The 15,252-nt window shown below is 22.0% G+C and overlaps 4 protein-coding genes across 4 annotated transcripts; 2 read left to right on the forward strand and 2 right to left on the reverse strand.

Moving 5' to 3' along the window:
* Positions 1-77: 77 nt before the first annotated feature.
* On the forward strand, positions 78-2,398 carry PVVCY_0300270 (condensin-2 complex subunit H2, putative; the record flags this gene model as incomplete). Its single annotated transcript, XM_008628237.2, has 2 exons — positions 78-1,879; positions 1,975-2,398. 2 exons carry the CDS (start codon positions 78-80, stop codon positions 2,396-2,398), a joined length of 2,226 nt encoding a protein of 741 aa, XP_008626459.2.
* Positions 2,399-2,869: 471 nt separating this feature from the next.
* Positions 2,870-8,281, reverse strand: PVVCY_0300280 (conserved Plasmodium protein, unknown function; the record flags this gene model as incomplete). The annotated part of the gene is made up of 1 exon (XM_008628238.2): positions 2,870-8,281. The coding sequence occupies one exon, from the start codon at positions 8,279-8,281 to the stop codon at positions 2,870-2,872; it is 5,412 nt and encodes a 1,803-aa protein (XP_008626460.2).
* A 2,791-nt stretch (positions 8,282-11,072) lies between these two features.
* Positions 11,073-12,458, forward strand: PVVCY_0300290 (conserved Plasmodium protein, unknown function; the record flags this gene model as incomplete). The annotated part of the gene is made up of 5 exons (XM_037634685.1): positions 11,073-11,455; positions 11,639-11,801; positions 11,967-12,036; positions 12,125-12,300; positions 12,420-12,458. The coding sequence occupies 5 exons, from the start codon at positions 11,073-11,075 to the stop codon at positions 12,456-12,458; spliced, it is 831 nt and encodes a 276-aa protein (XP_037490097.1).
* Positions 12,459-13,055: 597 nt separating this feature from the next.
* PVVCY_0300300 (conserved Plasmodium protein, unknown function) lies at positions 13,056-14,933 on the reverse strand (the record flags this gene model as incomplete). The annotated part of the gene is made up of 1 exon (XM_008628240.2): positions 13,056-14,933. The coding sequence occupies one exon, from the start codon at positions 14,931-14,933 to the stop codon at positions 13,056-13,058; it is 1,878 nt and encodes a 625-aa protein (XP_008626462.2).
* Positions 14,934-15,252: the final 319 nt, after the last annotated feature.

Here is a 15,252-nt window from a genome sequence, read left to right on the forward strand (position 1 = left end):
CGAAAAAGAGCGGTAAGAATAGAAAAACAAAAATAGATATACATTTTTTCCACCATTTATGCTGAGTAAATCACAAAATGTCTACACAAGAAGACGAAGTTAGGCTACTTATTCAAAACCTACAAAAATGTAATAACACAAATGAATGTATAAATTTCGATTTGGCTAGCACAATCCAAGAATTTTTAAATTCGCTAGATAAAAATTCATTTGAAGATGTTGATAAAACAATAAGAGAAGATGAAAATGATTTAATGAATAGTTTTACGTCTGCAGCTATATTTCTTGAAAATTGTGTAAAAATTTTTGGTCTTAAAATTGAACATTTACATAACTTAGCTCATAATACATTATATAATATATATAAAGAAAATAAAAATAGCAACTCAAATAAAAAACAATTATTAATAATTGATGAAGAAGAATATTTATATATTAATGAAATCAAAAATTTAAAAAATACAATCACTGAAAATGATATTATAGAAGAAGATTTATTAGTTAAAACAATTCCACTTCCAACATTCTTATTTACAGATCATATAAAAGTTAGAAATAAAACAGAAAATCATATAAATGTAATAAAATGTGATGAACAAGACAATATTCCTTATGTTGATACTGTAGGAAATGAATATACTACTTCTATCGAATCCAAAATTATGGATTCAAATTCAACAGATAGCTATAAAAATATGGATAGTCTAAATCTTATAGATAATAAGCAAACAATACAAATGAATTCAGTAAACTCACTAAATTTTGATAAACTTTTTTTAGAAAATGATGGTATAATTTTATTAGATATAAACGATTACAACATATTTATAAATGATGAATATGATTTTACTTTACAAAATAAAAATAGTACAATCTTATTTGAAAAATATGAATTTTTTTCACGAAACAGTATTTATTTATCAAACAATTTAAGTCGATATATACATGAACAAAATACTATTCAACATACTTATAAAATAAATAACATCTATGATATTACATCTTTAAGATTATGTACAGACACACTTCTATTTAAAACTGATTTTTATTCCTATGATCTTGCATTAGATATTATTAAAAATAAAAATTATCTAATTAATAAATTTGAAAAACAAAAAAAGAAATTATATATTCTCGATGAAACTACTCATAAAGATCATAAATATAATACCATCTATAAACAAAATATTAATTATTGTGATTATTGTGGTTCTATAATTACATCTATAACAGATGCAAACGATCCAAACCCTCGTTGCGTCTATTGTAATAATAACGAAAAAAATGGATTCTATAAAAAACTTCCAGGATACTATAACTTAAGTTGTTATAATATTACAGAGACAGAAGATTTTCTAACATATATGCAACCAAATAAAATCATAGACATTATTATACAAAACGAAATTAATGAACCAGATAAACCCGATGAACATGCAGAAAATCACATCCTTAATCAAAATGATGATATGGCAGATAAAGAAAATAATTACAAACTATCGAATGATCAAAAATTATTTAGACAAATAAAAATACCACCTTTATATATACAAAAATTAGGATTAAATATAGATTACTATTATTTAGAGCCATCAATATATAATTTAATAAAAAAATTAAAAAAAGAAAAAAATGTAGATCGTTTTTTTTCCATAAATTTCTATGATGAAAATGAAATATATGATACAGAAATTTTAAAAGATGAAGATTATCAAGAAACTAAAGATGAACAAAATCAAACAATACAAGAAACATTAACTATTGATACATTTATTAATATTAAATCTATAGATAATCATGTTAATAATTTTCCTACATCCATTCTTAAAAAAACTAACTCGAATAGTTCATTGGCATTTGACGACAAGATACAGGACAGGTAAGAAAGAGATAGCGATGCATCCTTTTTATATTACACTTTCACTTTCATTCTTATTTCTCTACCATTTCTAATTTTCACTTCCCAATTCTTAGGGTAAACACGTGGAGCAACTTCCTTGATAAAAAGCTCGAGCTACTAAAAAGCCAACCACAATATAATGTAGAGAATTATAAAAATAAAATCCTCAAATATATCATTAACAATGGTGATAATATATATTTATCTGATCTAATAATGAATAATGAAAAATACCAAATGTATAGAAATTTTTTAACTACCCTAATGCTGGTAAATACAAACAAATTAAATATTACTGAAATAGATCAACAAAATAATTCAAATAATATTAACAACTATCAAGTGAACATAAAAAATATTAACGTCAATGAATATATGAGCTTTCCCGATAATTTTGATACAACTAATTTTACTATAAAAGATAAAAAAAGAAAAATAACAGACAAATTGCAAAATATAGACAATTCCTCACATCTAGAAAAAAAACATCATACTTAATTTAGACCATAAATATTGATCAAACATATTCTACATTTTTATTTTCATTATTTTTTTTTTATAAATATGTGAATTATAAGTTATCAAATAGAAGAACAAAAAAAAATCAAGTAAAATAAATATGATGCAGCATTATCATTATCTCAAAATTTTTAACAAAATAAATTTGAGGTGAAAAAAAAAATATTCCCAACTCAGGGAAAATAAATGCATATAATAAAAAAACGAAAAAATAACAAAAAAAGATAAAATGAAATGATAAAGATAAAAATTTTGAAAAGCAGAACAATCCAATTGATTTATCAATCACTAATCATGCTCTACCTTATCAACATCATTCAACAGAGTCTTTAAAAAAAAATGTATTCATTTAAAAACTCGTAACTTGATATAATTTTATATTTTTTTATAAAAAATCTCCATACCCACAACATGTAAGTATAGATACTCCATTTTTTATATCCATAATTTTTAGGCGGATTGAAAAAAAGATAATATTATTTTTTTCAAAAATTTTAAAATATGAAAATAACTATATTGTGAATATATATAATTATTATTTAATAGGTATTCTAAATTTAAACATTTTTGATTATATTCGGAAATATAAAAAAAATTATTTTGTAAATAGCAAAGATTAGGGTTATATATTCTGTTATATATAAATGCAAATTCCTCATAAGGCTTGATATTATTTTTTTTTAATTTTTCATTTATTTTAAAACTTTCAAAGCTATTCATTTGGGATAAAAAAGATATTACATTTCTTAGTAACCAACCAAAATCAGTCACAATTTTTTTAAATAAAATTTTTAAAACTCGAAGGATACCTATAACATTACAAGCACTATGTTCATCTGTTGATAATTTAAAATATATTTCTAAAATCGATTCTAATGTCTCTAAATTATTATCCTCTAAAAATATTGCTTTATAATATAATAGTTCATGATTCCTTTCATCAGATGATTTTGTTAATAGTTGAAGTTCTTTTATTTTACTCTTAATTGTAAAATTATCTCCATATTTATATTTTTTAATTAAATTTATTGTTGCCTTTTTATATCCATAAAATGATGAATATATATCATAATATTGTTTACACACATCACAATTTTCAGAAAAACTTTGAATCTCATTAAATATTTTAGATGAATATTTATTTTTATAATTATAAATCTCTTTTATATCATTATCATAAAGTAACATAGAATATCTATAAAATTCTAAATCATATAAATTTTTTATATTTTTATTTTTTTTCCCATTTTTAAAAAAATAATGATCATCATTTTCATATATCATTCCTTTTCCTATATTACGAATTTTATTTCTTTTTATTTTTGCCAAATCATTTCTTTCTTTTTCTTTTTCCTCTAAAAGTTTAACTTGATAATAAGACATGGGTTTATAATAACAATGCAAATATTCACTTAATCGAAAATATTCCATAATTTCTTTTTTTATTTTTTCTATACTTCTTATTTTTTCTAAATTTGTTTTTCCATTTTCCATTTCCTTTAATATTATATCATCATACTTCTCAAACAATTCAATCGGTTTATATGATTCAATCTGGGTCTTTAAAAAGTTTGGATACTCACTACCCCTCGTCTTGCTTACTATTCTATTGTTTACTTTATTCTTACGACTATTTACTAATTCATAAAAGAATTCCCTTCTCAAACTTTGACACATTCGAAGATTTTCTAAACTTCCATCCATAACACTACAATATTTTAACAATGATTTTATATATCTTCCTTCATTCTTTTTTAAAAATTTATATTTTATTTCTTTCTCTTTTTTATATATTTTTTTTATAACATTTCCAAAATTGTTTTCTCTACTTTTTTCATCTTCAACTTTTAATTTGTATTCCTCTAAAATATTTTCAACCCGATTAAACTTCTCCATAAACTTTTTCATCGTATTTTTTTTTAAACCCCATAGCATAGATGCATTTACATTATTAGGATGGTCCCCTATTTCCGACAAAATTATAGATACTAATAATGCACCTGTATAATCTTTAAACTTATAATTACGTTTTAACAATTTTGATAAACCATATATACGATCATTAAACATTCCAATAAAATGCAATGGCTTCAATGTTATGTCACATTTTTCATCAAAACTTTTATATTTTGAATCTATCCCTTTTAATATTAATATATTTTTATTATATAATGAAATAATATTTCCATTTCTTGCAGATAATGAATAATATTTATAAGACATCTTTAAATTATTTATTACATCATTAGGATTGTAATTTTTTAATTCTATTCCTACATCACTTCCTGAATAATAATGACCAATTAGCATTTGAGATATATTATCTCCTTTATCTGCTGCTTTCTTTAAATATTCACCTGCTAATTTTAAATCTTTTTTTGTCCCTAATCCAAATTTATATATATTATATTTTGCTAATAAATGTTCTATACTTCCTTCATTATTTTTTGTTGCTTTTTGAAAATATTTCTCAGCATTTTTCATTACACTATCCGTTTCATTTCCAAGCTCTCTCATGTATTCATTGATCATCGCTTCTTCTGAATAGCTAAGTCCATCATCACTTCTTACACTTTCACTTCTCACGTTGCCAATCTCATTTGTTATCCCTCTCACGACTTGAGGTTCCGAAGGAGGGATACTCATTGGGTCGGCATTCCCTACATTCATAATATTAACACCATTACTGTAATTAATCGATGAACTATTCATGCTATTTGACTCACCACTAGCCATATTACTTGGAGCTGAACCCGTTTCAACACTAGGAACAGATGCAGTACCCATTCCAGTATTAGAAACAGATGCAGTTCCTACTCCAGTATTTATGTTAGCATAAGTAATATATTCACCCTGATTTTGTGCCTTATCATTTTCTTTTTTTTCTTCATCATTATCACTTTTTCCTTTTTTTTCCATCTTTATTTGTCTAATTAATTCTTTTTTATCCATAGATTTAGTAATTTCTAATTTTTTAGACAACCTTTTATACTCATCTAAATATACATATCCAGAGGAAAGTGCAGATGCAGTATCTCCTTGATCTGCTGCCTTTTTCCAAAAATCAAGAGCTTTCATTTCATTTCTTTCAATTCCAATATTGTCATTACCAAAGTAATATATTTCTCCTAATGCTGCTAAAGCATAAGGATTTTTATTATCTGCTAACTTTGAAAAATATTCAAATAAATTTCGATTCTCTTCTCCCCCATTTACTAATATATGCTTATTATGCTCATGTATATACTCTTGATATATTCCATTTTCAACACTACTCGAATATTTTAATGAATCAACAACACCTCCTAATATATTCCGTAATAAAAAATCACAAGACGTCAAAAACGGAGAAATATTATTTTTTATATAACTATGTTTATAAGTCTTTTTATCATATGTATAATCAAAATATTCTTTTAAATACATATCATTATTATATCCATTTTTATATTTTATTCGAAGAATATTATTTGTATATGCTAACCTACTAAATATATCATCTTTTGTAGATCCCAAAGAATAAGAAATTATTTTTGATTTTATGTTATCTATTTTATTTGGAATTATTCTATTTTCATTAGATAAAAAGTTATCAACCTTTACTTTATCACTATTATTTTTATAATAAAGATAAAAAAAATTATTTATAATATTACTATCTTCTAAAATATTATTACTCATTTCAGTAGATAAAGAAGCCATTGAATTATTAACAAATGCTGGCAAATTTATATGATATAAAATACCACTTAAAAAGTTACATAATCCATCATTTCCCTTTTTTATCAACCTAATTGCATTCTCTATATTTCTAGGAAATCCATAAGGAAATTTTAATTTTCCATTATTATCATTTATTCCAATCAAATATAAAAAACCTAAAACACAAATTGCTTCATTCTTTAATCTGTCTATATATTCATTTTTTAATAACTTCAACTGATCATGAATTATATCTTTTGTTAATTTAGCAGCTGGAGTTTGTTCATTTATTTTTATTCCTTCATATATATCATTATTTTCTGACTGTTCATAATTATTTTTCTTTTCTTTTTTATTCAAATCAGGGATATGAGTCCCAAACATTAAAATGTTGTTTGCAATTTGATTTATGTCATTCATATTATTTACATTAAATAAAGACCCTTTCCATTTATCATTTTTTTTGCCAACTCTATTTTTTGATACACCTTTTTTAAAAAATGGATTTTTACAATCTTTATTACAAATTAATCTATTGTCATAAAAATTGTTTCCTTCAAATTTTATTATCACCTTAAGGTAATCATATATTTCTTTAAAATTTTTTTTTTTATTTATATGATTCAATATGTAAAATATATCTTTTGTTGGATTAAAAATTAATGAAATCTGTTTATTTGGATTTTTTTTATTTATTATAAAACCATCTCGAAGTTCGTATAAATTTCTATAATCACTTATTTCATCTCCTTCTTTATCTAATCCAAAATTAAATATTTTATTTAAATTTTTAAAAAAAAAATCTCTTTCTTTAATATACTCATTATCCATATCATTGTTAAAGGGATCTATTTTTTTTTCATTTTTATCTTCATCCTTGGTACTATCTAATTTTTTTTCAGTCTTTTCCTCTGTCTTTTTTTTATAACTCTTATCCATTTCCTTCTCTTTCAATATTTCTTTTTTTTTGTTGTCTATATTGTTGGATTCACTATTATTTGTACTTATTTTAGAAGTTGTTTCATTTTTTTTTATTCCCTTTTCGTTTGTCTTTTTCTCCCTGAGCAATTCCTCATAATAAACTGCATGTACATCATTTATAATATCTATGAACAATTTAGAAAAGTTTGAAAATAATATTCCTATTTCTGTATTAGTATAATCTAAAACAACATCCTCTTCAATTCCTTCATAATTATACAAAATTAAACTTTTGTCAAACTTTCCTATTTTATTATAAATATTACCATTTTTATAAAAAATTATATTTTTCCATATTGACAATTTTATAATGTTCATATATTTATTCAATAAACTCTTGTTTGAGTTTAAAAAATAAGAATATATAAAAACACTGAAATTTTCACTATTGTACATATGATGTGGATAATTTCTCTTTGAACTATTTATAATATACATATATTTATTATATTTGTCTAAAATCTGTAAAAATGATATTTTATTTAAATTAATATAAAATATGAACTGTTCAGAATTCGAGCCATTTAATAAAAAATTATAAAAATATTTATAGCTATATATTTTTTTTTTATGACTGTTCATATTTTTTTTATCAATATAATATACAAAATAATTTTTATTATATCCTTCAATTATTTTTATAAAACTATGCCATTTAAATATTGAGAAAATTAAATGGTTTTTAAAAATTACTTCATTCATTTCTCCATTTTCTCTATTATACATTTTTGTTAAAATATTATTATTTTTTATTATATTAATTAATAACAACAATTGGTCATACACCTCTCCACTTATTTTTGTGTGTAGAGAATATTCTTCTAAAATATTATAAAAATCATATTTTTTTCGGTTTACATTTCTTAATATTAAAGTATCAATAATGTTCTCATATTTTGAAATTTCATTTTGAAAATGTTCCACACCATTTTGGTATTTATAAGACATCGTTTTCTTATCTTTGTCATTTTTTCCATTTATCTCATTATTTTCGAAATTTACATGTACAGAGAATATTTCTTCATTTTTGGCTAGCTCCACTCTTTTATAATTATTATTTTTTTTTTTTTCACCATCTCCCCCAAACTTGTTACTCTTTTCATTCTCTACATATTCACATTTTATAGATATCAAAAAAAATAAAATTATTAAAGCAACACAAAAGACATTTTTAATCATATTTTCTTTCGTTCAAAAAAAAAAGTGTTAAAAGAAGGGGGGAAAGACAAATCATATGTATAAAATATAAAATATAAAAACAAACAAGCCTAGAAATATATCTATCACAAGCTTGAGAAATATAATAAAACGGGGGTGTAATCACAAAATTTTTTTCTATTCTCCTCACAAAACAAAGAGAGGAAAATGAATAATCACAAATAAAGCAAATTCAAATATTTTATTAAATATGCATATAAACAAATGAAAATGCTTAAAATTATCCGTTCCCTTATTCCTTCTTTTATTTTATATTATTAATTAATTTCATATGCATATATAAGGTCATAGCGGCATTCTTTAATATATATTATGTAGCTATTTGCTAATATATACATATATATGTGAAAAACAAATTTGATATCAAACTTATTTTCCATATACATATATAATCCAAGCACAATATTCAAAATTGCCCATTTGCCAATTGGCTCTTTAACATAACAAAAAAATATAAATAATGTGCTACAAAAATTAACACAATATATGTACATAAATGTACAGGCATGTGTAATATTATAAAAAAAAAAATTAATAATAAGGCAAAATATAAAAAAAATAAAAATATTAAATATATATTTCTCTTTATTCATTAATTATTCCTCTTTTTGATTTTATTTAAAATATTGTTTACCAAAAAAAAAGAAGATATAATGAGGAAAATTTATTATAATCAAACAAATTTTTAATTTATAAAATTTGCATTATGTATAAATATATATATACATATTATTAATGCTATACATTTTACATACCCACGATATAAATGTTACTACATACATTAGCATATACTAATTATAAATATTTCACTATATAAATTAGGGAATTATATTCGATGGATACTCGGAAAAAAATAATCTCCTATACATAATTAACTATTGCATATATGCACAATTTATAAAAATATTAATATTAAAGTACATATTTAATTTTATTTTATTGAAATATATATCATATTTTACCTCGCATTATTTATTTACATATTTTTGTAAATAAGAAAAAAAAATTATATTTATTTTTCCCTTTTTTATACCAAATCTTAATAAATATATTTTTTTTATTCTTAAAAAAATACATAAGTACTACAAACTTTAAAACGCAACCTTATTTACTGCCAAAAAAATATGTGTGTATAAAAATGACTGAAAATTTAAGTCCTCAAACTTATTTACATGCATATATATTTATCATGTTTGTCAAAATTAAGACAATTTTTAACTAGCAAAAATGTATTTATAAATATATATACCATACTTAAAAGTGAAAAAAAATAAATAACAACACTTTTTGTTTTTTTCGTAAAATAATTAGTATATGACTATCTTATTCAACCAAGTTTCCTTTCCCTTTATCATTTTTTTCATAAAAATAATGACCAATTGAAACTTTCAAACCATAACCATATAATACACCTTTTCCATATATTGGGGTAAAACACATTCTATTGGTTGTTTTAATTATCTTGATCATTTTTTATCTCCCATCAAAAACTAGTATAAAACATTTTAACTATTTAAAATATATGCCTATGCACACTAACATATATCTACACACTATTTTGTATTTTTTCCTATATACCTTTACTATTTTTATAGATATCTAAATATAACATGTTTTATTTTTTTTTTTTTACTTTCTTTTTTTTTTATTAAAAAATTTCTATGACCATACCAAACAACTCCTGTAATCATTGCTAATTATAGAAAACGGTAAAGTGAAAAATGTTTACTATTTTTTCAACTTTTTTTTTCTTTAATAAAAAAACAAAATATAAATATACCAATTGCTATATAATATTCACAAAAACAATAGGTGTGTTACTTTCAACTTGATTTTTTTTAACAATTATTATGTATATAATATATATATATAGTAATATATAGTCAATATATACAATATTACATACCTTGCCGAGCTGTATATATTACATAATTTTTTTATACTTTCTAAATATAATTTTTAAGGCAACTTTGAATTTACGCACCCACAGTAAAATTAAATTAAAAATAAAAATAAAACAATTGTTATAAAAATGTTTAAAACATTAAAATTAAGAAAAACATCATTTTAATGAAATATATAATAAACTTTTAAATTCAATATTATTTTTTTCCCCTAATATATAACTTTTTCACCGATTTTATTTTGACACATAATATTTATATTTACTGTTTATTTACAGTACTATTAGATTGAAGTAATTGCTCTCAATGGGCTAGTATAGTATAGTAGATATATATAATAAATCTTATTTAAAAATGGGTTGCTTAATATTTATATAATAAAAATTGTATATTTTTAATTCATTTGTTTTTATTCATTATATATAAATATATATACTATACTCATATTTTATTTATTTTCCATTATTAATTCATTACAATTAATATTATTTTTTTAAAGTAAAATATATATAGCGTAACACAATTTCCGTGCTAGTTTGTGTAGTTATATTATATACAATACAAAGATATATGTATTTTTGTAACATTTTTTTATTTATTTAAAAAAAATAGATTGCTATGCGTACATACATATACCAAATATATAAATAGTATATTACCTTGAAAAAGTTAAATAAAATTATTTATATTTTATTAAAACATGTCAAACAAGGGGTGTAAAAAAAAAGAAAAACTATTTTCTATTATCAACTAAAACACATTAAGTTAATCATATTTGATTTATAATATCTTCCTTATTTTATTACTACCATTTATTAACATACACTCCTCTATCAAAATAAAAAAAAATGTTATTGTTATACCTCGTATTTGTTGTAATTCCATTTATTGCTTTCTCTTATTATATATATAATAGTGTATTAGCTCTTATTCATGAAAAACAAAAAAAAAATGAATTTTTCAGTTGCCTAAAATCAGAAAACAAGAAACATGCTGCCTTTGAAAATTTTGCTAACAAATATGAAGTTGAAAAATATGCCCTTTATTTAAAAGCAATCAGAAATATTAAGGTCGACTATAAAACAAATATACTTGATGATATAAATAAAGAAACAAATGAAGATGATAAAGAAATCGACCAAAAAATTGATTCAATACTCGAAGAAATTTATAATGACAACCAATATGCCGAACATAATGTAATTGGAAATCCACAAACTAGTTGGATAAGGTATTATATTTATTCCATCAATTGTCCAAAATAGCTATAAATAAAATGTTCATAATTTATTCAAAAATATTATGAACGTACATACGATATAACCAATTCAAATTTGACCATTACAACTGTATGCAAACCATTGTTCAAATATTATGACATAATTTATTTTGTTCTTATCCTTTTTCTTTTTAGAAAATTACCAAATGCCGATATAATCAAATTGAAAGTCATGTTATTAAAAAAAACTATTTTATTTCTCCCTATATGTAATAAAGTATTTCATGACAAAAATAAAAAATCAAGACTATATAACAATTATTATATTGATGATAATATGTCAAGGGATCTAGATATTGTAAGAAATATTTCAAATACATTTTTATCTTTCCTATATACCAATTCCTCAATCTATTATTATATACACTCTCATACTATTGCAATGTTTGAAAATTACCTATACATTTCAAAACATATATATATTTATTAACTGTACATATATTATAATTATAACTTTTTTTAGCAATGCGACCAATTTTTGGAAGAATTCAACTTTATTATTTATGAAGCAAATTGTATAGCAGACAAATGGGGTAATGAATTTATAAAACCACCTTAATCACATTTCATCCTTACCACATTCTACATTCTCACACACTTTATTTTGCTCACCATTTTTAGGAGAAACAATAATTTCTGACGCGTACAGAATTTTTCATCACAACAAAATTAAAATGAGTGAGGAAAAAAAAAAAAAAGAAGAACAACAATCCCTTTTGAAGAAACAAAAACAAAAGGAAAAAAAACTCAAGGAAGAAACTGAAAAAGCTAATTTGATCGCAGATCAAATAATTGATGTAAGTTACAAAAATTTAATTAACTTTAACGATTCAGTTTTTATTTATATATATCATTGCACACATTCCTATCATGCAACTAGCTATACATACTACTATAACATCCCATTTTTTTGTAGGAGGAAAATGCTAAAAAAAAAAAAAAAAAAAGCAAATAATCTTAAATTCTTAATTCCACAACTTATCTATTTTTGTTTCATTTTATGATTTTTTTTGTGTCTATGATTTAATATTTAAAATATTATAATATACCAATTTTTTTAACATATACTTTTTAAATATGTATATAATCTTATACTATGCATATGTCTGAGTCATATTTTTATTTATTATATATCCCATCTTTATCAAATGTAAATTTATGAAAATTTAATCATATATTGTTTTAAAAATTTTTTGTATAATTTACATATTTGTATGCTCCTCCATATGCATATGTTTTATTCCTTTATCCATAAATGGATACCCAATTATACATATTTCATATATTAATATGTTTAAAAATTGTATATATATTTTTTTTTTCACTTTCATAATTAATTTGATTTATGTCTTTTTTGAAATATATATTTGCTTAAATAAGTTTTCGCACATAATTAGAAAATACAAAAAATATTATGAACAAGCAAGGAAAATAATAAAAAAAAAAAACTTATAGCCAAACTAGCTAAAATTACGATCTATTAATTTTTTTTTTATTATTATTTTCCTTGCTTGTTCATAATATTTTTCGACATTTTTTATTTTGTAAAAAATCAATTCTTATCCTTTGAATTACTTTTTGCGAAAAATGTAGTTAGCCCATCACTTCCTACAGATAAATTTAACTCATTTTCATTAAAAGACAAATTTTCACAATTAAAATATTTGTCAAGTAACTCATTATCTTTTTTATTTTTTTCACTTGTATTTTCCACAATTTCATGACTATTATATAAAATATTGCTCATTTTATTTTCATAACTATCAAGTGTACTCATATGTTTTTTTATTTTTTTATTTATGTCTTCAATCTTCTGAACAAATGATTTTATTATTATTTTCTTATTCATATTTTTTATCGCCCCCATTTGTTTATCTCCCTTAAAGCTCCGACATTCATCTTCTATTTTTTGGAAACCAGTGCTACCATTATCTATGCTCTCTAATTCTTCTCCTGTCTTTCTCACCTTTGAAAATGTCACCTTTTGAATCTCCTTCTTCATTATTGTTTCATCGAGAAGACTTATTATATTGGAAAAATAATTTATTTTCAAGTCTTTATAAAATAATATTTCTTTCATTTCTTCATTCACAATTTTAAATGTTTCTAATTTTTTTTTTAAGTTTATGTTATCCTTTTTAATTTCTTCATTACTGTCCCTTAACTTTGTTTTTTCACCAGACAAACTAAGACATTCTTTTTCAATCACATTCAACTTATTCTTCATATTTATCAATTCATTTTCTAATTTTTTAATTTCTATATCTTTATTTTTTGATAAATACATATAATCTTCTAATTTTTTTTTATAATTATACATCATATCATTTTCAACAGGTGATTTAATTAGTTCCGTTAATTCATTTTTTAATTTTTCATTTTCATCTTTTAATCGGTTTTTTTCATAACTTTCTTTTATTAAATCATTTTTTATATTCATATATTTTTTATAAATAATATTTGTTACTTCCTTTTTTTCTTCATCTTGATCTCTATATTTTTCAATCATTTTATTCAATTTTATGTCATATTCTGTTCTTATTTGATTTTCAAACATTTTCTTCTTTTCTTCATTATTATTATTCCATTCATTAGTTGTATTTTTTTTCCTATCTTTTTTATTTTTATCCTTATATGGTTTCATATCTATTCTTTCTTTTTTTCCACTCTTCAAATTGAAAACATATTTATCTTGCTTGTCTATTTTTTTCCGATCACCTTCAGTTTGATTTCCATTTTCATGTCCCTTATAAAATATGTTCTCTCTTCCATTACCCCATTCAAATTTTCCATTTTTACCACCACAATTTTTAACATATCTTCGCTTTTGAAAATTTATTAACCTACCATTACAAGGACTCTCATCTTCATCAACCACTATATTAGTTTTATTCTTATATAAATCTATATCTATGTCTTCGTCATTATATATATCTAAATCAGACATATTATAATTAGAAACACTATTAAAATTATTCCAATCTTTCTTTTCATTTTCCAAATAATAATCACTATAACTATTAATAAGACTATTTGCAATTTGGTGATTTATATCTTTAAAATCGGGCAGTTCACTTTCATATAACAACTTTTTATTTTCATTTATACTAGAATCAAAAAAATGATTTTTATTTGTAAAATTATTACATGTTAAAGAACGTCTTTTACATCTATTATTCCCTACATTTACTGAATCCATATAATTTCCTTCATTTGTTTTTAGAACTTTCCAATTTTCACTATAAATACTACTACTACTTTTGTCGATATCATTTAAATTTGAATAATCCAATGCACTCAAATTATCAAGTAATATAGATGCACGCTCACATTTTTCTGAATTTATTTTTTCTATATTTTTGTTAAAACCGTTATTATTACGATAATTTTTTTCGGCTTTTTTTTTTTCCTCTTTTTCATAGTTAGCCATTTTATTATCATATATTTTTCCTTTATCCTTTTTTTGAAGGGTGAAAAATTAATTTGGATGATGTCCAATCTTGTCATAATAAATTTTTGTAAACATACATCAATGGGAAGTAAAACGAGAAAAAAAAACTCAGATAAAAATCAGGAAAAAGTATCAAGAAATGTAAAAAGGTATATATATATATACACAATTCTGATATAAATAACTAATTAAGTGAATAAAAATATTCACATATAACTGAACAACATATTGATACAAAAATAAACTTAAATTACGAAAATATTCTAACACGTATGTGTGTTTTCATGCCTATGGGCAT

The sequence above is a fragment of the Plasmodium vinckei genome (genome assembly GCF_900681995.1).
Source record: "Plasmodium vinckei vinckei genome assembly, chromosome: PVVCY_03".
NCBI classification, from domain to species: Eukaryota; Apicomplexa; class Aconoidasida; order Haemosporida; family Plasmodiidae; genus Plasmodium; species Plasmodium vinckei.